Source organism: Onychostruthus taczanowskii, unplaced genomic scaffold (assembly GCF_017590055.1).
Source record: "Onychostruthus taczanowskii isolate IOZ18803 unplaced genomic scaffold, ASM1759005v1 scaffold75, whole genome shotgun sequence".
NCBI lineage: Eukaryota > Metazoa > Chordata > Aves > Passeriformes > Passeridae > Onychostruthus > Onychostruthus taczanowskii.
The window spans coordinates 1,273,479-1,296,986 of NW_024505339.1; the positions used below are offsets into that span (position 1 = coordinate 1,273,479).

Below are 23,508 nucleotides of genomic sequence, written 5' to 3' on the forward strand. Positions count from 1 at the left end.
CGTGGCTGCGGCAGTGGCCGCCAGCGCTGCCTGATTAGCGATGCGGCTGGGAACGCTGTTCCCCCTTTTTGTTGAGCGTACAAAGGCTGGGAGGCAGCCTGTGTGCCGGGAGAGAAACCACCGAGGACAAAGAGCGTGCTGGCTGCCTGTCTCCTGGCGCTGTGGCTCTCACCAGCACCTGCCTGGCGAGTGGCTCTGCTCCCAGGGGACCCCTAGGAAGGATCCCAGCAGCCCCCTCCCTGCCATGGGGTGAGCACTGGGTGCTCCCAGGGGTGCAGCCTTTTTGTACAATTTCAGGGATGCCCAGGCAGCTGTGGTAGCGGTGGCATGTGTCACACAGTGGGGACAGGAACAGGTGCAGGTTGTCTCCCTGCTATTGTTGTGCTGAGGCCCTGGCACAGGGGAGCAGCCCCCAGCATGGCATGGCCGTGGTGCCCTTTGTGGCAGCATCTGCTGTGGGTCATGAGAAGGAGCTGTGCTGTGCCCTGGTTCAGGTCAGTGATCGCCCCACAGCCAGCAGTTCTGGGAGAGGAGAAAGGAGGTGGGTTGTTTTCATGTGTTTTAGGGCCCTGCCCTGCCCAGGTCCTGCTGTGGGTTTGGGTAAAGCCCAGTTGCTGCAGGGAGGGCAGAGCAGCCAGAGCCCCAAGGCTGGGTTAGGGTTAGGTGTGGGCAAAAATGTGGCAGCTCTTCTGGCCGTGGCCAGGAGCCTTGCAGCTGCAAGCCTGACCTTGTCCCTCAGGCTGCTTCCTCTCACTGCCTCAGAGGTATCACACACCCAGAGCCAACACTGTGCCATGGCTTGCAGGGCTCTGTCCTCACCTGCCCTGTGGCCAGGCCTCTCCTGGGCACGTGTGCTCCTGTCCCAGCCCCAAGGGGCAGCGAGGTTCAGGGAGTTCCCTGCCATCCCTGTATGCCTTTGTCAAGGGGAAAACGGGTTTCCCTTGTCCCACTGGGTGTGTTCAAGGGCAGTGCAGACCGTGTGTCCTTGCAGGGAGATGGTCCAGGCAGTGATGGTGATGCAGTACTGATGCTGTGCTGGAGCCAAGGTGCAGCTTGGCACAGCACAGCACATCCATGCACCCACCGTGGGCAGCGCTGCCCATCCCTGTGGCTGCCCAAACCTCATCCCCACACCCGTCGGAGAGCTCTAAAGCAGATGCTTCAAACGTGGGGAGCTTTCCTGTTGTCCTTTGTGCTGAGGTTAAGTTCCTGTGCAGTTTCCTGCCCTGTTATATATAGCTGTCAGCCCGTCCTGCGGGCGCTGCCAGCCGCCTGCTCCACTTTGGAGTTGTTTATCCGCAGCCCAAGCGCTCGATGGAGGCTGGGGGGGGCTACCAGTTACCCCAGGGGCACAGGAGTGCCACAGCACCCCACGCAGGGTGAGACTGTGGGTGCCCCCAGGCACTGGGTGTCCCCAGGCACTGGGTGCACATGGGCTTTTCCAGGAGGGAGCTGGGTTTTCTGCCCGGCCGTGGTTTTCCCACTGGCACTGGGTGCTCCCCCCGCTCTGTGGGATGCCCAAATGAAAGAGCCACTGTTCCTGGAGGTCGCCGGCAGCGTCACGAGCCAGTGCGTCGCCCTGGCTAAAATTAGACACTTATCAGTGTTGGGAGGGATGTGATTTTACAGGTTCCTGTTTATTAGAGCAACCTTCGCTCCAGGCCGTGTTTCCGGCTCCTCCCTGGTGGGGACCCTGCCCACGGCAGCCCCTGTGGTTTGCGGTGGCCAGAGCCAGGATGAGCAGCAGAAAGGCCTCTGTTTTCTCAACAAGGGGCTTTTGAACAGCAGGCAGGACGTTGGTGGCTGGATGGGATGGGGGGTTTTGCCCTGGGGAGTGTCCCTGCCAGCAGTAACTGCTACAAAAGCTAGCAGGATATTTTCTTCCCTGCCCACCCATGCTGCTCCAAAACGGCTCCAGAGCTGCTGAGGGTCTTGCATGCAGTCAGCCCTAGTGCCAGGCACTGCCAGGCTTCTGGGCTTCTTTTGGGGCAGCCATGGGGGTACAGAGCCAGCCTTGTTGCATCCCTGAGGCTTGATGCCCAGTCAGGACAAGGACACATCGACTGGGGCAGTCTCAGCCCTGTGATGTTGCAGTCCCCAGGGAGGGTGGGAACACTGGAACATGGCTCAGGGGCTGGGGGTGGCATGGGGTGACCAGTGGGGTGGATGGAGGGGTGGTGGGTGGGTGTTGGCCGTGCTGGTCTCTGATGGCACCTTTCCTGTCTGTCCTTCTGCACAGGCGGCTGTGCCGTGACCGGCGCCCCAGCCCAGTGCCCTGCTGTGGGGGCAAGAGTGCCCCGAGCCCCCTCCACCATGTTCAACCTGATGAAGAAGGACAAAGAGAAGGATGGGGCCCGGAAGGAGAAGAAGAAGGAGAAAAAGGAGCGAATGTCAGCAGCTGAACTCAAGAGCCTAGAGGAGATGAGCATGCGCCGGGGCTTCTTCAACCTCAACCGTGCCTCCAAGCGGGACTCCAAGACCCGCCTGGAGATCTCCAACCCCATCCCCATTAAAGTGGCCAGTGGCTCCGAGCTGCACCTCACCGATATTGACTCTGACAGCAACCGGGGCAGCGTCATCTTGGACTCGGGCCACCTGAGCACGGCCAGCTCCAGCGACGATCTCAAGGCGGACGATACCAACTTCAAGGGCTCGGTGCTGCAGCGGGCAGCCAAGTTTGGCTCCTTGGCCAAGCAGAACTCCCAGGTGATTGTCAAACGCTTCTCCTTCTCCCAGAAAAGCCGGGATGAGAGCACTTCAGAGACCTCCACGCCCTCTGAGCACTCGGCAGCCCCCTCTCCCCAGGTGGAGGTGCGCATGCTGGAGACCCCGCTGGACAAGCAGGGGGTTCCCTCTGTTCAGCCCTGCACCCCTCCCGCCGCCTCCCTGCGTGCCAGGGTGCCGGAGCTCGTCGGCAAGAGGTTCCCTGCCGAGCTGCGGCTGCCCGCCCTGGTGCCCCCCCAGCCCCCCACCCCACGGCAGCTGGAGCTGCAGAGGCGCAACACCGGCGATTTCGGCTTCTCCCTGCGCCGCACCACCATGCTGGACCGGGGCCCCGATGGGCAGGTGTACCGGCGCGTGGTGCACTTCGCCGAGCCCGGAGCCGGCACCAAAGACTTGGCCTTGGGCTTGGTGCCGGGTGACCGGCTGGTGGAGATCAACGGGAGGAACGTGGAGAACAAATCCCGGGATGAGATCGTGGAGATGATCCGGCAGTCGGGGGAGACGGTGCAGCTGAAGGTGCAGCCCATCCTGGAGCTGAGCGAGCTGAGCCGCTGCTGGCTGCGGGGCGGCCAGGGGACACGCCGTGCTGCCTGGGATGTGAGTAACGCCATCCTTGCCATGGGCACTGCCAGGCCTGGGTTCTGCCAGCGCGAACCCAGGGTTCTGTCCTCTCCTCGCGGGGGTGTTTGGGTTGGCAGGGGCCGTGGGACACAGCGGGTGCTGGGGCTGCTCCAGCCAGGAGCGATGCACAGGGAGGAGTGGGAGGCTGTGCCTGGGATGCAGCGGTGATGCATCAGGTCTTGCAAATCATCATGGGTGGGTTGTGCTGCCCACAGTGCTCAGGGTGCTGTTGGATTGGGTTTTCCTCCTGCTAGGGGAGAGCCCAGCTCTGCGTTGCCTGTGGGAAGTCTGTCCCCATCTCTTTGCTGACAGAGCACAGTCCAGCTGAGAAGGGAGCTTTGCTCCTCACTGCCAGGAAATTCCAAAGGCTACTTTGCAGAAGGACACTGCTTGCTCCACTGCCCACGCTGGCGTCCCCCGCAGGGATCCTCCCCGGGGACTGGGGCAGGCACACAGTGTGCCAGGGGCCGGGAGCTGCTGCCGTCGTGCACAGCCCTGCGTACGCGGCTGCTGCTGCTGCTGTATAAATAGAAACTTAATGGCTGGGTGACCCACATCCCTCACGCCTGCTGCCCGCCACTGCTGACCCTGCCGCAGGCTAACCAGCATCCTGGCCAGCTGGCACCCCAGCAGAGCCCCCCAAACGCCAGCATCCTGCAGGGCTGGACCCCCTCTGTGGTGGCAGGGGGTGCAGCAGAGTGGTGTTGTTTAGTGTATAACTGGACTTGTTTAGTGTATTTTTAAGCCTTCCTTGGGGGAGGAGGGTGCCTGTGCCTGCAGAGCAGGTTGCCTGCACTGGGGAGAGCCACAGCGTGCATGGCAAGGCCCTGTGCCTGCGGGTTGGTGGCCAGGATGGATTGAGGGTGACCACGGAGCTCCATGTGCTCCTGGAGCAGATGCCGGCACTGCGGGGTGGAGTCTGCGCCAAGCCAGAGCGGTGCCTTTCCCGCAGCTCCTCCCCGGAGCCCTGCAGGCATCACCAGGCACTGCTGCCTGGATAAAGCCTGATGGGATAGCCCTGTGTGGACACCTGAATAACGTCTGGTGGGATAGACTTGTGTGGGCACCTGGATAACCCCTGGTGGGATAGCCCTGTGTGGACACCTGCATATCTCCTGGTGGGATAGCCCTGTGTGGACACCTGCATATCTCCTGGTGGGATAGCCCTGTGTGGACACCTGCATATCTCCTGGTGGGATAGCCCTGTGTGGACACCTGCATATCTCCTGGTGGGATAGCCCTGTGTGGACACCTGCATAACTCCTGGTGGGATAGCCCTGTGTGTTCACCTGCATAACTCCTGGTGGGATAGCCCTGTGTGGACACGAGGCACGGCTGTGACTGTGTCCAGCGCCTTGGCACAGAGACACGTGCGTGTTGGCTGTCAGCACACAGCAGGCCAGTGATGTGCTTGTGCCTTCCAGGAGCTGGGAAGGAGGAGAGGAGACGCTGGTGCCCTTGGGGCTGCATGGGAGCGGCTGCAACGTGCAGCCTTGTGCTGGAACATGGTGTGGTTTGACAGCATCAGCTGGTGGGAGCTGGTCAGAGGGCTGGCAGTGACTGTACCGTGGGGTGGCCACCACAGCACCAGTACAGGATGCCTCCTCCTCCTGCATGGTGCACCAGAGCGACGTGCTGTGGCTTTGCTGGTGACAGGGAGCCCAGACTGGGGTGCTGGGTGCAGCTGGGGGTCCCTCACACAAGGTGCTGGCACACAGGGAGGCCTGGCTCTCCCCCAGGCCCCACTAAGCTCCCTGGAATGTTTCTGGTCCTAATTTAAATAAAAATGATCCTTTTTGAAACAGGAAATTATAGACATATTTTGGGCTGTTGCTCTGGAAGCCCCTCCCTGGCTGGAGAGGGGTGGTGCTGGTCTCTCTGTGCACCATGGGGGGTTTAACCCCCTCACTGGGTCTGTGCTGTGTCACCCTTGTCCCCACGGACCTGGCTGGGCAGTGGCAGCACCCGCTGCCTCTTGGGGGGCTGTCAGTGCTGTGGGGTGACAGGGGACAGCTGGTGGCACTGGGGCTGGGGTGAAGCCCCCTCCGTGTCCCAGCCTTGCTCCCAGTGTGGGGCAGCTGGGCTGGCTCGGCTCCACACTCGTGTTTATTTATTTACCGGCGAAATTCCTCAGGCAGGGCCCAGGCGTGCGCCGGCCCAGCAGAAATATTCCAGAAACGCCTCTGACCGCTCCAGTGCTTGAGCAGGGCCGCAGGCACCCGGTGGCTGTGCTGGCTAACCCTGTGTGCCACTGTCCACGGGCACACAGGTCCCTGCAGGTCGCTGTCCCCTGGGTGCAAGGCACTGTGCCATAGCATGGCTGGGTTCCCCGTGTCCCACCAGGGTGGAAGTGTGGGACTCTCATTGTGTCAGATGCACTTTTGACATTTTTCCATGCTTGGCAAGTTCTTGGTTTGGCTCTTTTTCTGCTCTCAGTGAGGGGTTGCTGCTGCTGCAGTGTCCCAGTGTGGGGGGGTCTTGGGAGGGGGCTTGTATCCAGTGGGCTCAGCCGTGGGCCAGTGTGTGTCTGCTGAATTTCCTGGCTTAGGAATGAGAGAATTATGCTGGCCAGGCAGAAATGCTGCTGTCACCAAACAGCTGGGCTGGGCATCCCAGTGGAGGTGGCTGCATGCCTGTGCTACCTGGGGACACCTGTGTCACTGCAGACACTCTCTGCTGTGTTATGCCAGCCCTGCCAGGGTGTTTGATGTGGCCTGTCCCTTGTGCAGTGGGATGTGCCAGGCTGGGACCCCCTGCTTCCTCTGGGAATGATTTTTTTGCTCAGGGCACATCTGTCTCACTTAGGTTGGGCAGGGACCTGCTCAGCTGCCAGCTGGGGTCCCAATGTGCCATGCCTGTGTCAACCGCTGCTCCTCCATGCCACCAGCATGCCTGGCTCCCTGCCACCAACTCCTCTCAGCAGCCCCCACACGGGGAGGCCCCTGACCCTCAGCCCCTTGTCTGCCGCTCCACTCACACTGTTCCCAGGGACACCTTGAACTTCCAGAGGCAGCTTTGCCATGAAAACATCTTTATTATGTGCTGCTGGGGTGCTGTCTGTCCCCAAGAGCATTTTGGGGGGATCTGGTGTTCGTGAGAAAGCCAGAGGAGGAGCAAGGAGCGTCAGGGTTGCACCGCCTGGCACGACAGCAGGCGCCCAGGGGTGTGGATTGTGCAACCCCATCCTCTGAGGCACAGAGCCCTCCCTGGCCCCCCCAGCTCCACAGCTGCCCTTGCCTCGGGGGTGTCTCTCCCACTGGCTCCGGGCGGACGGTGCACGGAGGCCGGGCAGTTCCCCCCGCGGCGGAGCCCACATCACTTCCTCTGGCAGCGGTGACGGTGGTGGTGGCGAGGCCCCACTGCCCGCGTGTCCCCCCCCAGCTCTCCCTCCGGCTGCTGCTGCGCCGGCGGGGCCCTCGCATTCCTGGGCTATTTTTAGGGTGGCCCTATCAGCCCAGCTGTCCCCGCTGCCGGCTGCCTCCCCACTAGTGCCTCTCCCGTGCGGTGCCGCGCTCGCCCCGGCGGAAACCCTTCTCCTGGCTCCCTCTGGTAAGGTGGGGACCCCAGCACGGCCAGCACGGCTTGGGGGAGCACCAGGGGGGTGTGTGGGAGATGGTCCCGGTGCTGGGATCGGGGATTGTGAGGCTGAACCCACCCCTGGGGTGCTTTGGGGTTGTTTGTTGTTGGGACCTCATGGCCGGTGCTCTCTGGAGACCTTTGTGGCAGTGCCAGGCTGCTTGGAGGTGGGAGTGCTGTGGGCAGAGGGTTTGGGGGTTCTAACCCACAGGTGGGTTCATCTCCGGACCCCCATGCTCAGCCTGTGCTCCAGGCACTGGCATTTCACACCATGGTGACAGTCTGGGAGGGACAGGGATGTGCTCCCAGACTGCTGGGTTGCTTTGGTGGCCAGGTGCTCTCCTGTGTCACACCTGGCCCTCAGAGGGGGCTTCTCCCCAGTGGCCCCAGGCATAGCCTGGGGTTGGAGAGTGGGTGCCATCCAGGCCAGCAGGTCCCACTAGAGCTGCCTGGCTGCTGGCATGGGGTCAGGCTCAGAATAAACCCAGGCTGTCAGGGCAAGCAGGGAGCTGGGGCAGAAAATATCCCTTCCCTCACCCTGGCATTTGCTTACCACAGCGGGCTGGCCCGCTCAGGGGAATGGGGCCACGGTCCTGCAGCCTGACTAAAGGGGTTTTTTTAACACAGTGAGTTTTGCAGGGTCTCAGACTGGTCACCTGTCTGGCCCCAGAGCCCCTCTTGTGAGCACTGTTTTTATGCTGAGCAGGTCCAGGTGGGCTTAGACCCCCATTCCTGAGGATCCCAGGTGGGGGAGGGCACATGCCTGTACCCTGTGCTGTGGTTTGGCATTCTGTGTGCTGTCCCAGTCAGTCTCACTTCTCCCTCTCTCCCCAGCCAGGGCTGCAGCTCCATGAGACATCACCATGGCGTTCTCATCCCGGTTTGCGTTCTGGGAGCAGAAGGGAAGTCTCTCTTGCATGTCTGCCTGCGCCCCACATTTGGGTCACACTGCTGACCAGCTCCCCCAGTTTGCCCAGTGCTGGCACCATGTTTGGAGCAGCATTCCCAGCCTCACTGTGCTGCTGTGACAAGGGCTGTGCTGGGCAATTGGGAGCTTGGCCGGGGCTGGTGTCACCAACACAGCCATGCATGTGATCACTAACACCATCACTAACGGCTTTGTGAGTGCCTGGAGCAGCCCCTAACACAGTGTGAGCCACCCCAGTGCCACCTGCCAGCCAGGAGCTGCTGTGTGGTGGCGAGTCGGGGTGTGTTGCCCACAGGATGCACCACTGCAGTGTCACAGCCGAGTCCTGGCACTCAGAGGCACAGCTCAGGGCAGGGTTTGGCTGCCCACCCCCCCAGAGGCCCCTGGTTTCCCCGGGTTAGCAGGGATCTGGCATGTCCCACGTGTGGCTGCTGCAGAGATTAGCTGGTGACACTTAAAACGTGCTGTGACACCGGCTGGGGGGTGACGTGTAGAATGACAGAGTCCTGCAGGAGGGGTGGTGGGGCTCTGAACCACCTCCCTCACTGGCTGCACGTGATGAGAGGGCCCAGACCAGGTGGGCAGAGCATGTACCTCTCCCACCTTTGGGGTTTGCTATAACTAGGGTACATCTCTGTGCTTCAGCCTCATTTTTTTGGCTGATGGGAAGCCTGGGAGGATACATGTCCTTGTCCCTGCAATGGGCTGCAAATTTGGGCTGGCATGGAGTGATGGTCCCAAAAGGTTTTCTGGCAGCAAGGCCCCACAGTGGGCTGAAACATGCTCCTCTTGTTTGTCTGACCCTCAGGTCAAGGACGAGGACAAATCTTTAGCTGTGAAAAGACCCGTGAAGGAGGATGGGGCTGTAAGTGTTACAGGGCACGGGCAGGGTGGAGCTTTTGGGGATGGGGCTTGTCCTTGGTGAGAACAGCCCCTGTGACAGGGCCTGGGGACACCATGCAGGGTCATGGGCTTAGTGGTGCCCTGAGCACTGAGTTTTACCCCCATGCTGGCAGCGTGAGGGTTGAATGGTCACTGTTTGTGGGGCAGGGAGATCACCACTGCTCCCTGCCCTGGGACCCACTGTGAGGCTGTAGGTTGGTGGGGAGGAGTGCTGTGTCCCCAGTGCTGGGTCTGGCCAGGAGCTGTGCTCCATGGCAGGGCAGAGCCCTGGGCACCATCATGTCCCAAACAGCAGCGGAGGCTGGACCTCCACTCACACCTCTGTCATTGTGGCTGCAGTCAGAGAGCCCGAAGGATGCAGCATCTGCACCCCCGAAAGCTGAGCCCCCGAAAGCTGAGCCCCCGAAAGCTGAGCCTGTGAAGATCCCAGAACCTGCAAAGAGCCCTGAGCCACCTCCTGGGAGAGGGAAGAGCCCAGAGCCGGTGCTGAACGGGGCAGCTGAGAACGGGCTGGAGGGCCCAGCCCCCGAGGCACAGGGAGATGATGGCCAGGGGCTGTCCCGCCGCAAGGTGGTCCGGGTGGTCCGCAAGGTGGTCCGCAAAGTTCTGCCAGGGGAGGACGCTGGCAGTGCCAAGGAGCCAGGCCGAGATGCCAAGTCTCCTGAGCCAGTGCCACCCCCAAGGAAGGAGGAAGCAGGCCGTGCTGCTGTCCCAGCTCCCCCAGCCCCGCCACCTCCCCCCTCCGTGGTGCCTTCAGCCAAGCCGGAACCCAAGGATGAGATCTCAGAGGGGCTCAAAACCCTCATGGCAAAGGGCAAATCCAAGGAGCACCGGCCACGGCTCCGGCCGGGGGACAGGCGGGAGAAGTCCCCTGAGCCCGCTGGTGGGGACACAAAGCTGTCCCCGTCCCCGGGCGCTGAAGCCAAACCAGAGCCACCAGTGCAGCTTTCAGGAGGGAAAGCGGAGCCGGCAAAGGTGTCTGCTCTGAAACCCACGGCCCTGGAGAGGCACAAGGTACCAGTGTGTGCACAGCAGGGGATGCTCTGACCCGACGGCGGGTTGTGCCCCCAGTGCAGCATGGTGTGAGCTCACCTGCATGGTTTGCGGTGCTTTTGAGATGCATGGTGTGGGTGGGAGTCACTTTTTTTGGGCACTTGTGTGTGCTGTGGCCACTCCATCATGCTGCCCCTTGTCTCCCCTCCATTTCATGTGGAGAAGAAGCTGCAGACCAGCGAGAAGCGGCCGACCCCTGTGAAAAATGCCCCAGCTGCCCCCCAGCAGGTGTGTAGGAGTGGTGACCCAGGTCCCTGGACACTGTGGGTACGCACTGATACCCAGCTGTGCCTTCACCCTGGGACCTGCCCCAAGCACTGATGGGCTGCAGGGCTGGGAAAGCCTTGGCAATGGCCCTGATGGTGCCCATGTACCAGGGCTGTGAGGGCTGTGGGACAGCTGGCCTGGAGCTAATGGTGCTCTGCCCCTAGGCTGCCCCTGGCCCTGCTTCCCCTGGCCCCACATCCGTGCTGAGCCCATCTGAGGAGGCGCAGCTCCGGCTGGAGAGGATCTTCACCACTTCTGTAATTCCAGAGGTGTTGGTGCTTGCGTGTCGCCTTCTCAGGGATGGGGAGGCATGGGCAGCGTGTGGCTGTCCCAGACGTGCCATGTGCTCTGCACACAGTGACTCTACCCTGTGTCTGGCTGCCAACCCCATGGCCCATCTGTGGGTGACGCTGGCAGCAGGGAATGGATGACCAGGGCTGTTGGTGGGTTTGGGGATCATTGCCCAGACTAGTGTGCTGGGGATGGGGGCTGCCTGCACCCCGTAGGGGCCCAGGCACACTGTGGTGCCTGGGATGGATGATGTCCTGGTGGTGCTGTGCAATCGTGGCCATGCTGGGGCCCTGTGGCTTGTCAGGGTGCTGCTTCTGCTCTCTGCCTCTCACCCCCTCTCTTCTTTCTCTCCTCCTTCCTTGCTGCCGTTAGCTGGACCCCACTGCCTCCGCCTCGGCACCCAGCCAGGTACTGTACCCCCGTCCTCAGGAGCCCTCTGCCTCCAGCAGCGACCCCCCGCCATCCTCTGTCTGCCGCTGGGCTGGCGTCTGCGCCCGCGCCTCCTGCTGGAGCGTAAGGCTTTCCCCATCCCACCCTGCTCCGTGGGCTGCCGTGGGGCCGGCGGGTGCCGGGGCAGCCGCGGCTGGGTGCCTCTCCCCTCCCCAGCGAGGTCATGCCAGGAAGCCAAACGTCCCAGGAGGGTGACCTCAGTGGAGGTGGCACAGCTGGGGTGGGCAGGGGTGTGGAGCAGGGTGTGAAGGGGCAGAGTGCTGGCATAGGCAGGATGCATGGCTCGTGCCGAAGCAGCTGTGGCGCGTGGTGCTGGCAGAGCTCAGAGCGGGGTCAGTGGAGTGACCCCCAGCCCCAGGGCTTTGGCAGCAGTGTCCTTCCCAGCTCTGCGTCTGTCCAGCACTGCACTGGACTTGCCACCCCGCTGTCCACAGCGGTGGCTGTGGCACGAGGAGCACCCGCAGGGTTTGGCACAGCGGTGCTTTGCCCCCGCTCGCTCCCCCTCCCCTCTTTCTGTGCTGTGTGTGGGGCAGGGCTGAGCCCTTCTCGCCTTCACCGCCGTCTCTCGGCCTCGCCAGGGTCCAGCGGACGATGCGCCGGCAGCTCCCCTTGGCCCCGTCCCTGCTGCAGCTCAGGTTTGGCTCTGGAGCTCATCCTGCTCTCCTTGTGCCAGGGACATTCCCGCTGTGCTGGCCACCAGCCTGGCATTTCCCATGTCAGAGTCCTGGGCCGTGTCCTGTATCCCTCCATTACATGCCTCAGTGTGTCCTGTGTCCCTACAGCATGTCCCTGCAGCATGTCCCATGTCCCCATAGCATGTCTGGTGTCCCTCATCCTGACACGTGGTTGGCATGGGTGCCTGCTCTCAGGGCTGTGGTTTGGGAGCTTGGCTCCTCCAGGCTCACCCGAGGTGGCCATAGTGAATGTGCCTGTGGGCCATTGTGTCTTTGTGTCTGTCCCAAGCTGTGGCAGGGCCCTGGTGGTCTCTGCAGCCCTGCACCCACTGGGGTCCCCAGCGGGCAAACTGGGGACATGTGCTGGGAGGGTTTGTGGCTTGTGGAGGTGGCCTGGCTGTCCAGCACATGAGCCCTGCTTCCTCCAGCCCCAGGCATGAGGGGAGGGGGTGAGGCAGGGCAGGGAGCAGGTGACCACAGCCTCTCCACATCTGCTGTCCCACAGGCCAAGACGGAGGAGCAGATAGCAGCCGAGGAGGCCTGGTACGAGACCGAGAAGGTGTGGCTGGTGCACAGGGATGGCTTCTCCTTGGGTGAGCCAGGGACACTGCTGGGACACAGCACCCCGTCCTTCCTGTGGCGCAGCGAGCCCCCCGACCCCACTGCGGTGTCCCTGGGGGCTGCCAGCACGGCCCCGCTGAGTGCCCTGTGCCCCTCACAGGCAGCCAGCTGCGGCCAGAGGCGGGCAGTCCCCTGCCCGAGGGCAAAGTGAAGGTGAAACTGGACCACGATGGAGCCGTCCTGGAGGTGGAGGAGGACGATGTGGAGAAGGTAGGGCTGCGGGGCGGGGGCCGGCGGGGCAGATCCCAATCCCCGCCTGACCCGCCCCATCTCAACCTCACTGCCAGGCAAACCCCCCGTCCTGCGACCGCGTGGAGGACCTCGCCAGCCTCCTCTACCTCAACGAGTCCAGCACGCTGCACACGCTGCGCCAGCGCTACGGCGGCAACCTCCTGCACACCTACGCCGGGCCCACCATGGTCATCATCAACCCGCTGAGCTCCCCCTCCATGTACTCTGAGAAGGTGACGCCGCTGTGGGGGGGACACCGGAGGGGACAAGCGGCTGGCACCGCGCAGAGGGGCCGGTGGGGGTGGCAGGGTGCTGACCCTTGCCCGTTTCCCCTCCCTGTCCCCATCAGGTCATGCACATGTTCAAGGGGTGCCGCAGGGAGGACACGTCCCCGCACATCTACGCGGTGGCGCAGGCCGCGTACCGCAGCATGCTGATGAGCCGCCAGGACCAGGCCGTCGTCCTGCTGGGCGCCAGCGGCAGCGGCAAAACCACCAACTGCCAGCACCTGGTCCAGTACCTCGCCACCATCGCCGGCAGCACCGGCAAGGTCTTCTCTGGTGAGTCCCTGTGTGGGTGTGGAGTCCCTTTGTCCTGCCTGCACACGCCCCTTGCTTTGCGGTCACAGCCCCACGCACATGGCAGAGGCTGGACACGCGCCAAGCGGGCTGTCACTGTGTCACGCCGGTGCCTTTGCCGTGCTCCTGGGGGCTGCTGTAGTGCAAGGGAGCAGCAGCACCTGCCCAGCCAGCTCTGGCCCCCTGCACAGCCCCTGCACTGCCCTGCTTGTCTTCCTGCAGTGGAGAAGTGGCAGGCTCTCTACACCATCCTGGAGGCTTTTGGCAATAGCAGCACCAGCATAAACGGCAACGCCACCCGCTTCTCCCAGATCATCTCCCTGGACTTCGACCAGGCTGGGCAGGTGGCGTCTGCCTCTGTACAGGTGAGGGGACCAGGATGGCCCCCCAGCATGGGAGCTGGTCCATTCTTGCCAGCATGGCTCCCCGTGGTGTGGGAGCCAGCCCATCCTCACGGGAATGTTGTCCAGAGAGGCTGTAAGTGCCCCATCCCCTGTGGCAGTGTTCAAGGCCAGGTTGGACAGGACTTGGAGCAACCTGGGATAGGGGAAAGTGTCCTTGCCCATGGCAGGGGTTTGAAACTCACTGATCTTTCAGGTCCCTTCCAATCCAAACCATTCCATGATTCTCCTGGTGTTTCCTACACTACGAGCTCTGCCTTAGATCCCCAGCCATGCTCACAGTGCTCAGCAGCCTGGCATCCTGCTCTTGTCCTTGCTCATACCCAGATCAGATGGGATCCCTGTCCTTGCTGAGTTAGTCCCAAAATCAGGGGATGTGTCTTCAAGACACCTCCCTGCTGTGATGCTGTGATTTAAACGCAGAGCCCTTAAAATGCAGGAGATATACTCCGTGCTCTTGTAGTAGCATTCACTGAGGAGAGATGCTCATGGGCTGTTTGGGTGATGTTTGCACTCACATGGTGCCCGGCAGGGGGAGGGAGACACTCACAGCTCCCTGGGGACCCTGGATAGGCAGCAAGGGTGGGATGTGTTGGGGGGTCTCAGTGGGGCTCTTGGGGACAGTTCCCAATTGTCCCACCTCTGCCAGACACTGCTGCTGGAGAAGCTGCGCGTGGCCCGGCACCCGGCAAACGAGGCCACCTTCAATGTCTTCTACTACCTGCTGGCCTGCTCTGACAGCACCCTGCGGTGAGCTGGGGGGAGGGCATGGCCTCCGTCGTGGGGGGAATCTCTGGGACCTCCCCCACGGGGCCAATCGTGGTGTTTATCCCTGCAGGACTGAGCTTCACTTCAACCACCTGGCAGAGAACAATGTCTTCGGCATCGTGCCCCCCTCCAAGGTTGTTGCCATGGGGGGCTGTAGGGGAAGATGGGGGTCTCTGGCCCATTTCAGTGCAGGGGGAGGCAGAGCTGGGCTCCCAGACCAATGGTTCCTGTTGTTTTCCACAGCCAGAGGAAAAGCAGAAGGCAACCCAGCAGTTCAGCAAGCTCCTGACAGCCATGAAGGTGATGGGCATCTCAGGGGATGAGCAGAAAGCCTTCTGGCTCATCCTGGGGGCCATCTACCATCTGGGAGCTGCGGGGGCAACCAAAGGTAACAAGCTGGGAGCCAATAAGGAGGGGAGATTTGAGACTGATGGATGTGAGGGGTTCCAGAGATACCTTGCAAACAGCCTGCAGTGCAGCCAAGCCCTGGGGGAGAGGGTGGGAGGCTGTGCCAGCTGAGGGACAGTGCCCTGCCACCCTGAGTGCTCTGGGGCACCCAGCTTTGTCCCCATGGTGGGGTGGTCTCATTAACTGGTGGGAATTGAACATTGCCAGACCCTGGGCTGGCCCCTGCCAATTTGGGGAGTGGGGCCTGGGTGGGGCCGAGGCAGTTGGGGGGTGTCCCCTATTCCCAGTGTAACGCTTTCCCTCCCTCCTCCTTGCAGACCCACTGGCAGATGGAGCTGGTAATGGGAGTGGGGAGGGCTCTGCTCTGGGCGGTGCCATGCAGTGCAGATTTGGGGGCTGCAGTGGGGGCTTGGGGTGCTGCTGGTGTGCTGGGATCAACCTTGACCCTGATTGGGTCCTGGCAGCTCCAAATTTGCCTGCTGCTCGTGAGGGGCCCCATCCCAGTCCAGTCAGCACCATTGGTGGTGTGGGTCAGGGCTGCCCTGGCACACAGCACTCACCATGGGTGTGAGTCTCCCACAGCACCAGCTTTGCTCTCCATTCCTGGGGATGGCAAATTTGGCTTTGGGGGCTGCTCTTCTCCCCCTGTAGCTTTTTCTTTCTGCCTGTTGTGCTGGAAGCCCCTGTGGTGCTGCACACTGGTGGGAGAGCTGGGCATGTCATCCCCCAAAATGGGCACCTGGAGCTGGTGGCTGCACCCAGGGAATTTGCAGCCCTGGGGAAAAAGATGATCTGGGGATGAAGAAGGAGAGACCAGAGGGATCTGGATGCACACTGGGGCACAGGGCTGGCCTGTGGGGTGTTCTTGGGGTGCAGTGCTGGCCCATGGGGTGCTCTCAGGGCACTAGAGGGCAGCAGGGCCCTGCTGCAGCCACCACAGCGGGATGCTCAGGCAACTCCGGAGCCTCTCCATGGGAGCCTCTCCATGGGAGGCTGCTGTGGGGGGATCCCAGATCCTGCTTGGGGGGAGCATTGTTACATCCTGCTCGGGGTGGGCATCCCACCCCCGGGTCTGTGCTGCTGCTGCTGCTGCTGCTGAAGCCTCCCCTGCATCTCGTGGTCGCTGGAGTGCTCAGAGCTGAGTTGCAGCAGCCCCACAATTTCCTTGGCCCCGGGCTGGATCCAAAAGTGGCTCCCCATGTGCTGGGGCAGAGCCGAGCTGCTCCCCAACAGTGTCCATGGTGCGGGGGGCTCAAAGGAAGGGGTCCCCACGCTGGTCACGGTTTGTCACTGCAGCGGTGCCTGGGGAGGGGGCAGGCGTGGCATGTGCGGTGGCGTGGTGGCAGGAGGGCGTCCCCGTGCCGTCGTGTGCCGTTGTTTCTAACCCGTGTCTCTGTTCGCATGGTGCATGCTGCCCTTTGCAATGCAGACGCCGACGAAGGTAAAGTCCCATTCTCCGTGTGTCTCTGGCCTCCCCTTCCCCCGTGCCACCCTCATCCCGTTTCTATGTCCCTGTGTGTCACCATTAACCTGCTCCCACCGCCCCCAGCGTCCGTGTCTCTGTGTCTGTCTGTCTGACTGCAGTGCAGCTGTGTCACCAAGCAGGGACATGTCCCCGTGTGGGGTGGCTCAGAGCCTCAGAGGTCCCTGGGTAGTGGTGGCAAGGGGTCTGTGCTCCACACCAGTGTGGCTCCAGGCTCAGCCCTGCAGCAGCACAAAGCCGTTCACCCCTAGCTCCTCTTACACCCAAACATCTGTGTCTCCTCAAACCCCAAAACGTGCTCCCACTGTGCCCATCATCCCTAACCTACTCTGTGGCTCCCTAAGATCATCCCAGGCCTGTTTGGAAATGCTCCCCATTTTTAGGGGTGCCCTTCCTGGCCCTGAACCCCCTTCTCCACCCTTCAGCTGGGAGGAAGCAGTTTGCACGGCACGAGTGGGCTCAGAAAGCCGCGTACCTGCTGGGCTGCAGCCTGGAGGAGCTCTCCTCTGCCATCTTCAAGCACCAGCCCAAGGGCAGCCTGCAGCGCTCCACCTCCTTCCGGCAGGGCCCCGATGAGTCTCCCCTGGGGGACAGTGGCACAGGTAGGGTGAGGTATGGGGGGGACAGCGGCTGGCCCCAGGGGATGCCGGGTTGAGGACACTCAGGCTTGCTTTGGCCAGGTCCCAAGCTGACGGCGCTGGAGTGCCTGGAGGGCATGGCAGCTGGCTTGTACTCCGAGCTCTTCACGCTCCTCATCTCCCTTCTCAACAGGTACGTGCTGGGGGGCCAGCAGGAGAGCGGGGGGGTGCCTGGCCGCAGCCACTGACCCCACTGTGTCCCTTTGTGCTCCCCCCAGGGCGCTGAAATCGAGCCAGCACTCGGTGTGCTCCGTGACAGTGGTGGACACGCCTGGGGCACAGAACCCCAAGCTGGCGGGGCAGAGCCGGGGGGCCACCTTCGAGGAGCTCTGCCACAACTACGCCCAGGAGCGCCTGCAGCAGCTCTTCCACCAGCGCACCTTTGCCCGCGAGCTGGAGCGATACAAGGAGGTACCAGGGACACCCAGGGCTGCCGTTGCCTCCTCCACTCCTGCCCTCCCATACCCACATGAACATCTCCTACGTGCCCCACTGATTTCTTATGCAGTGGTCACTGTGGACCAGTCCAGCCAGAGCAGCTCTGACACGATGCTCAGTGCCCAGGGTTGCTGTGCTGGCTGTGGAACACAGCACAGGAGGGCTGGGCTGGGAGGTGGTGGAGTGGCTGTGGGTGATGATGATGGTGGTCACTGCTTCTCCATCTCAGCACTGACAGCCCATGGGGACCTTTCCACATGTCCTGGTCCTCCTTTAGCATTCGCATCACTCTGAACCCCATCAGGACCAACGCCCTGATGGGCTCACACTCCCTATCACTGCTGCTCTGCAGTGTGGGCACTCACCTGCCTCTGTTTCTCTGTTCCCTCTGACCAGGAGAACATAGAGCTCGCCCTGGCTGATGCTGAGCCCAGCTCCTCTGGCTCCATAGCTGCTGTGGACCAGTCCTCACACCAGGCACTGGTAAGCACTTTCCACTCTTCCTTCCAGCCACATCCTGGCAGCAGATGGGCAGCTTTTTGGCATTTTGGTGGTATACGGGGAGGAAAGGGGCTGTTGGCCATGAGAGCATGGGTACAAGTGTGTGTGCAGCCCACATACTTGTCCCACAGCATGGTTTTCCCCTCTTGTCCTGGGAGCTGCTTGTGCTGTGGACAGGGGACCTGGAGATTTCTGGGATCCTCTGGTTTTCAAAGTGCTCTGGTCCCCAGGATTCTCTGGTCCCCAAGGTGCTCAGGTTCCTAGTGTCCATGGGTCCCCAAGGTTCTCCAGTCTCTGGGGTCTTCCAGTCCCTGTTGGAGGAGGCTGTTGGCACTATCCCTGTGCTGAGCTTCAGCCCAGCACTGCATTTCTCACCTCAGTGAGATGTGCTGCCAGAGTGTCCCATATGGACCCTTTCCCTTCTGGGTCTCCACTAATCAGGAGCCCTCTCACACAGTGTGAGGTTGGGTGCTCCCTGGGTGCCCTGGGTGCCCTGTGTCACCCCATGTCCCTGCCCTGGGGGACCCTGGTGTGCTGGGGTGGCTGCCAACGTGGTGACCCTGCAGGTCCGGTCTCTGGCCCGCACGGACGAGGCGCGGGGGCTGCTGTGGCTTCTGGAGGAGGAGGCTCTGCAGCCGGGTGGCAACGAGGACACCTTGCTGGAGAGGCTCTTCTCCTACTATGGCCCCCAGGAAGGGGGCAAAGAAGGTATGGAGGGGGCCCTGGAACCATGGGGATGTGTCCACTACACCAGAAACAACCTCTGTAGTGGAAGATGTCCCTGCCCATGGCAGAGGGTTGGAATGAGATGATCTTTAGGGTGTCTTCCAACCCAAGCCATTCTGGCATTCTGTGAATGCCCCAGTGAAACACTGGTGCCCAGGGCTGTGCCCACTGGTGCTGTGTTTCTCTGCAGGGCACAACCCGCTGCTCCCCAGTGACAAACCCCGACACTTCCTCCTGGGACACAGCTCAGGGACCAACTGGGTGGAGTACGATGCTACGGGATGGCTCAACTACGTCAAGCACAACCCAGCCTCCCAAAACGCCTCAGTCCTGCTGCAGGAGTCCCAAAAGTGAGCAGGGTGCTGGGGTGGGAGCATGGCAGGGGGGAGAGGTGACGTGGGGGGGTGACGTGTCCTCCGTGCCCTGCAGGAAGGTGATCAGCAGCCTGTTTGCCGGGCGCGGCGGCTCGGCGCTGGTGCTGTCGGGCTCGGTGGCGGGGCTGGAGGGGGGCTCCCAGCTGGCCCTGCGCCGGGCCACCAGCATGCGCAAGACCTTCACCACCGGCGTGGCTGCCGTCAAGAAGAAATCCCTCTGCATCCAGATCAAGCTGCAAGTGGTGAGCGAGGGCGTGCCGAGGGGAATCCCTGCATCTGGCTGGGGCATCTGGCTGGGGCACGGCACCGCCGCACGTCACCGCTCACCCTGCTCTGCCGCACCCACAGGACGCCCTCATCGACAGCATCAAGAAGTCCAAGCTGCACTTTGTGCACTGCTTCCTGCCCAAGGCGGGGGGCGGCGGGGACCCCCAGGCTGTGCCGTGCCGGCGGGTGAGCGGCAGCGAGCTGGAGCTGCCAGCAGAGCACTGCGAGGCCGGGCTGATGCAGCTGGACGTGCCCCTGCTGCGCGCCCAGCTCCGCGGCTCCCGCCTGCTCGATGCCCTCCGCATGTACCGCCAAGGTGAGCCCTGGCAGCAGCACCAGGGGATGGACAACAGCCAGGTCCCAGCTGCATCTTCTCACTAGAGAGCCAAAGACCCCCAGGAGTCCCTTCAGCACGTGCCCGTGCTCTGAACTCTGGAGCCTCTCCCCAGGGTGGTCCCATCCCTGTCCCCCCTCCCCTGCTGGGCTGTTATCTGCACTGGGGACAGGCATGGCCTTAATTGGGTGTCTCCCCTGGCGCCGCTGGTCCCTGGCAGAAATCCCATTGGCATCCAGCCCCTGTCCCGCTGTAACGAGAGCCTCTGGGTTGTGCTCAGCAAAGCATTTATCGATACATTGGCTGGCCAGCCACTCGGCTGAGGGTTTATTGCTTGGAGGCCGGACCCTTCCTGCCATGATTGGAAATCAATGCCACCTGCACACCTCCTGGATCAATGGCCGTGGCCAGCCGCCCGTGCCGGGGTCAACGTTCCCATCAATACCTCATCGTTAATTAAGATACAGAGGCTCGGTGCTGGAGCCTGATGCAGGAGTTGGCTGTGGCTCAGAGTGGAGCCAGAGCAGGACTTGCACAGGCAACATGTGTCACTGTTCTCCCCCCGAGGAGGGATCTGGCCGCTTTCTCCTCAGATCCCAGCCAAAACTGCTGGAGGATGCAGCCAAGGAAAACCTCCTGAGGAGGCTGAGGGCATTCCAGCTATGCCTGACCCCATGGGGAGCTTGTGTCACGTGGGGTGACCCCGTCAGCTCACCCAAAACATGAGCCCCAGCATGTCAGGGCACGTGGGGCTGTCCCTGGCCATCCCCTGGGCATCCACACAGCCCCCCTCTCCCTTGCTTCCCCAGGTTACCCTGACCACATGGTGTTTGCGGAGTTCAGGCGGCGCTTTGATGTCCTGGCCCCACACCTGACCAAAAAGCATGGGCGCAACTACATCGTGGTGGATGAGAAGCGGGTAGGTGCCCCATGTCAGAATCACTGCTGTGGTCCAGGGTCCCCTGCACCTCAAATGGCTTAGCCCTGACACCTTTCCCTCCTTGCAGGCAGTGGAAGAGCTCCTGGAATCACTGGACCTGGAGAAGAGCAGCTACCACATGGGCTTGAGCCGGGTATGGTGCCCGACACCACCGGGTGTGGGTGTGGGCAGGGCTGTGCGTCATGGCACGGTGGGACAGCAAAAGGGCAGCGCTGTTCACTCCCACCCACGGCATTCCTCATGCCCGGGGAATAAAACCCCACGGTGGGACAGGGCCAGTGCCTGCAGAGGGGACAGACACATCCCCACCAGCGGGAGGGTGGCACAGCGTGGCCGGAGGGATGCCGGCACCCATCGCTGCCCTGCTCCCCTCCCACAGGTGTTTTTCCGGGCTGGATCGCTGGCCAGGCTGGAGGAGCAGCGGGACACACAGACCAGCAGGAACATCACCCTTTTCCAGGCGGCGTGCAGGGGCTTCCTGGCACGGCAGCACTTCAAGAAGAGAAAGGTTCGTCCCAGCAACTCTCCCCTCCCCGCTCTGCTGCACAATTTCGCCTAAAATGGGCAGTGCAGCCTTTCTGCGCCTCCTGGGCCAGCACCTCCTCCTCCCGCCTCCCCCGGAGCCGTGGGGGGCCAGGGGGAACCGGGGGGCCAGGGGGAACCGGCAGGGAGGCTGCTGGGCATCGCCACTGAAGGATGAAGCCACACTTCAGCTCCTACTTTTATCATTAGGGAAGGTGTAAAATAGGCGTCTTACAGTGCCTCATCTTCCCGGGATTAGCATTTAGAGGGGCTGGAGAGGATCAAACAGCAGATTTGCTGGTGCAATTAGCCCAAATGCTGATGAAGGGAAGCATGGAGGGGTGCTGAGCACCAACACGCCCGCTTTGCCCTGCTGGTGGCCCTGTACTGACCCCATACCCCTGCTGACCCCGTGCCCTGCACAGATCCAGGATTTGGCCATCCGGTGCGTGCAGAAGAACATCAAGAAGAACAAAGGGGTGAAGGATTGGCCCTGGTGGAAGCTCTTCACCACGGTGCGGCCCCTCATCGAGGTGCAGCTCACCGAGGACCAGATCCGCGGCAAAGACGTGGGTATCCATGCTGGGGGATGCTGGATGGAGCAGGGAGGGCTTGGGGGAGCGTTGGCCCTGGGCAGGGCCCCACAGTGGCGTTGGATGCAGGACCCCATGGTGGGGTCACATGCAGAAACTAATGCTGGGGTGGGATACAGGATCCTGTGGTGGATTAGGATACAGGATCCCACAGTGGGTTGGGATGCAGGAGTCCACGATGGGGTGAGATGCAGGACCACGTCTGCCTGTGCCCCATCAGCACTAGGCTCGAATTGCTCCCTAATTTGCGAATCAGCATGTCATTAGCATCCCGAGAGCCGGCTGTTGCTTGAGCCCAATTACAAGCGTGGAGAATGGAAATGAAACCGTGCGCCGAGAGGCAAATGCGGGGGCTCCGCTCGCACCGGCAACCAGACACTGGTGCACCCGGCGAGCACGAGCTGCTGCCTGGCTCAGCTTTCACCCTGACCTGCTGGGGACAGGCACCTGGGTGGGGGCACCTGGGCAGGGGCACCTGGGCCCCTTGCTGCGCCTCCAGACTGTGCTGGGACCAGAGGAGGAGAGAGGAAGATGTTAGCAGCCAGACGTGCTTCCACAGCACTGCCTGGTTGTCCCTGGGCATCCTGGCGGGCCCCCTCCCTCCCTACCTGAGCTGGGTGCACCCAAACCCTTCAGCAAGCTGCTGGTGTGTGGATTTGCTCCCACCTCCTCTCGCGGGGGATGTGGGTACCCCTCTGCAGCTTTTCTGGGACTGCCTGGCATTTCGACACCATTTATGGGGTTGCAGTCGGCACGACAGCAGAGCGGGTTGGGGAAAGTCCCTGCCCAGCCCTTGGCAGGGGAGAGCAGCCCCAGGGAGCTCCCACCCTGCTCATCCTGTGCAGGGGGGTGCTGGGGAGGGGCAAAGAGCTGCCAGCCTCCTACCCGCCAGCCTCTTCCCTGCGCCTGCCCCCTCCCTCACCGCCCGCTCTGTTGCAGGAAGAGATCCAGCAGCTGAAGAGCAAACTTGAGAAGGTGGAGAAGGAGCGTAACGAGCTGCGGCTCAACAGCGACCGCCTGGAGAGCAGGGTAGGTCTTTGCCTCTGCCAAAATGGGGTATGGAGCCATGCCAGCCTGCCCCAGCCCAGGGTCCCATTCCTCCTGCCACCCACAGATCACAGAACTGACATCAGAGCTGACAGACGAGCGCAACACCGGCGAGTCGGCCTCCCAGCTGCTGGACGCTGAGACAGCCGAGAGGCTGCGGGCTGAGAAGGAAATGAAGGACCTGCAGGTAAGTGTGCCCCTCCCCGGCCTCGCAGTGTCTCCTGTCCCCCTCAAGTGCTTACCACGGCCATGTCCCCTCCCAGGCCAAGTACGATGCCCTGAAGAAGCAGATGGAGTCGATGGAGATGGAGGTGATGGAGGCTCGGCTCATCCGGGCGGCCGAGCTCAATGGGGAGCTCGACGATGATGATTCAGGTACTGTCCTGCCTCCAGTGCTGGCTGCTGACCCTGCAGTGTCCCCTTCTCCCTGTGCCACCCCCACAGCCCCTTGGTGACCACTTTTCCCCACACAGGTGGCGAATGGCGGCTGAAATACGAGCGAGCAGTGCGGGAGATCGACTTCACCAAGAAACGGCTGCAGCAGGAGCTGGAGGACAAGCTGGAGGTGGAGCAGCAGGGCAAGAGGCAGCTGGAGCGCAAGGTGAGTGGGGGCTCAGCTCTAGGGACTCCCTGGTCCCCTCAGCGTGGCAAGGACAGCAGGGACGTGGTGACATCCCAGAGCCCTCACTGCCTGCCCGCCTCTGCCCGCAGCTGGCGGACCTGCAGGCGGACAGCGAGGAGGGCCAGCGGGCGCTGCAGCAGCTGAAGAAGAAGTGCCAGCGCCTGGCTGCCGAGCTGCAGGACACCAAGCTGCACCTTGAGGGACAGCAGGGGCGAAACCACGACCTGGAGAAGAAGCAGCGGAGGTGGGGACCGTGCGCTGGCAGTGGTGGGGACATGGGGGACACGCCTCTGGCGAAGTGGCATTACCATTTTAGCAGGGATTTGGGCACCTCACCAGCTCCTACTTGGCCGAGGTGTCTCCAGCAGGATGGGGCTGCCAAAGTTGGATGTGTTTGCTGGGGGGGATCCCCATGCCCTTTTGGGGGGGCGCAGAGCTGAGTGATCCCATCCATGTGGGGTCATGCCCCATGGTGGAGGCTGCTGATGCCCTGCATCTCCACTCGGCACGCGCTGCCATCCAGTCCCCT

The 23,508-nt window shown here is 62.3% G+C and overlaps 1 protein-coding gene across 11 annotated transcripts in view; it reads left to right on the forward strand.

Moving 5' to 3' along the window:
* Positions 1-2,273: 2,273 nt before the first annotated feature.
* MYO18A (myosin XVIIIA) overlaps positions 2,274-23,508 on the forward strand; it is a 32,386-nt gene continuing 11,151 nt past the window's right edge. The window contains exons 1-34 of one of the 11 annotated variants that reach the window (XM_041423166.1): positions 6,658-6,894; positions 7,756-7,823; positions 8,658-8,714; positions 9,092-9,766; positions 9,971-10,033; positions 10,237-10,341; positions 10,736-10,771; positions 11,392-11,448; positions 11,993-12,080; positions 12,209-12,318; positions 12,396-12,572; positions 12,689-12,899; positions 13,140-13,282; positions 13,968-14,068; positions 14,157-14,220; positions 14,330-14,474; positions 15,924-15,935; positions 16,403-16,579; positions 16,658-16,748; positions 16,834-17,026; positions 17,450-17,536; positions 18,121-18,262; positions 18,471-18,630; positions 18,710-18,896; positions 19,003-19,237; positions 20,065-20,174; positions 20,263-20,328; positions 20,575-20,703; positions 21,143-21,286; positions 22,250-22,339; positions 22,425-22,544; positions 22,621-22,732; positions 22,831-22,958; positions 23,069-23,223. In XM_041423166.1, the coding sequence (XP_041279100.1) occupies positions 7,785-7,823; positions 8,658-8,714; positions 9,092-9,766; positions 9,971-10,033; positions 10,237-10,341; positions 10,736-10,771; positions 11,392-11,448; positions 11,993-12,080; positions 12,209-12,318; positions 12,396-12,572; positions 12,689-12,899; positions 13,140-13,282; positions 13,968-14,068; positions 14,157-14,220; positions 14,330-14,474; positions 15,924-15,935; positions 16,403-16,579; positions 16,658-16,748; positions 16,834-17,026; positions 17,450-17,536; positions 18,121-18,262; positions 18,471-18,630; positions 18,710-18,896; positions 19,003-19,237; positions 20,065-20,174; positions 20,263-20,328; positions 20,575-20,703; positions 21,143-21,286; positions 22,250-22,339; positions 22,425-22,544; positions 22,621-22,732; positions 22,831-22,958; positions 23,069-23,223 (4,409 nt within the window). In that variant the 5' untranslated portion in view covers positions 6,658-6,894; positions 7,756-7,784. Of the gene's footprint in view, positions 3,322-6,657; positions 6,895-7,755; positions 7,824-8,657; positions 8,715-9,091; positions 9,767-9,970; positions 10,034-10,236; positions 10,342-10,735; positions 10,772-11,391; positions 11,449-11,992; positions 12,081-12,208; positions 12,319-12,395; positions 12,573-12,688; positions 12,900-13,139; positions 13,283-13,967; positions 14,069-14,156; positions 14,221-14,329; positions 14,475-15,923; positions 15,936-16,402; positions 16,580-16,657; positions 16,749-16,833; positions 17,027-17,449; positions 17,537-18,120; positions 18,263-18,470; positions 18,631-18,709; positions 18,897-19,002; positions 19,238-20,064; positions 20,175-20,262; positions 20,329-20,574; positions 20,704-21,142; positions 21,287-22,249; positions 22,340-22,424; positions 22,545-22,620; positions 22,733-22,830; positions 22,959-23,068; positions 23,224-23,508 lie in introns of those variants that run through there. The other 10 variants (XM_041423164.1, XM_041423159.1, XM_041423156.1 and 7 more) reach the window with 10 other exon arrangements.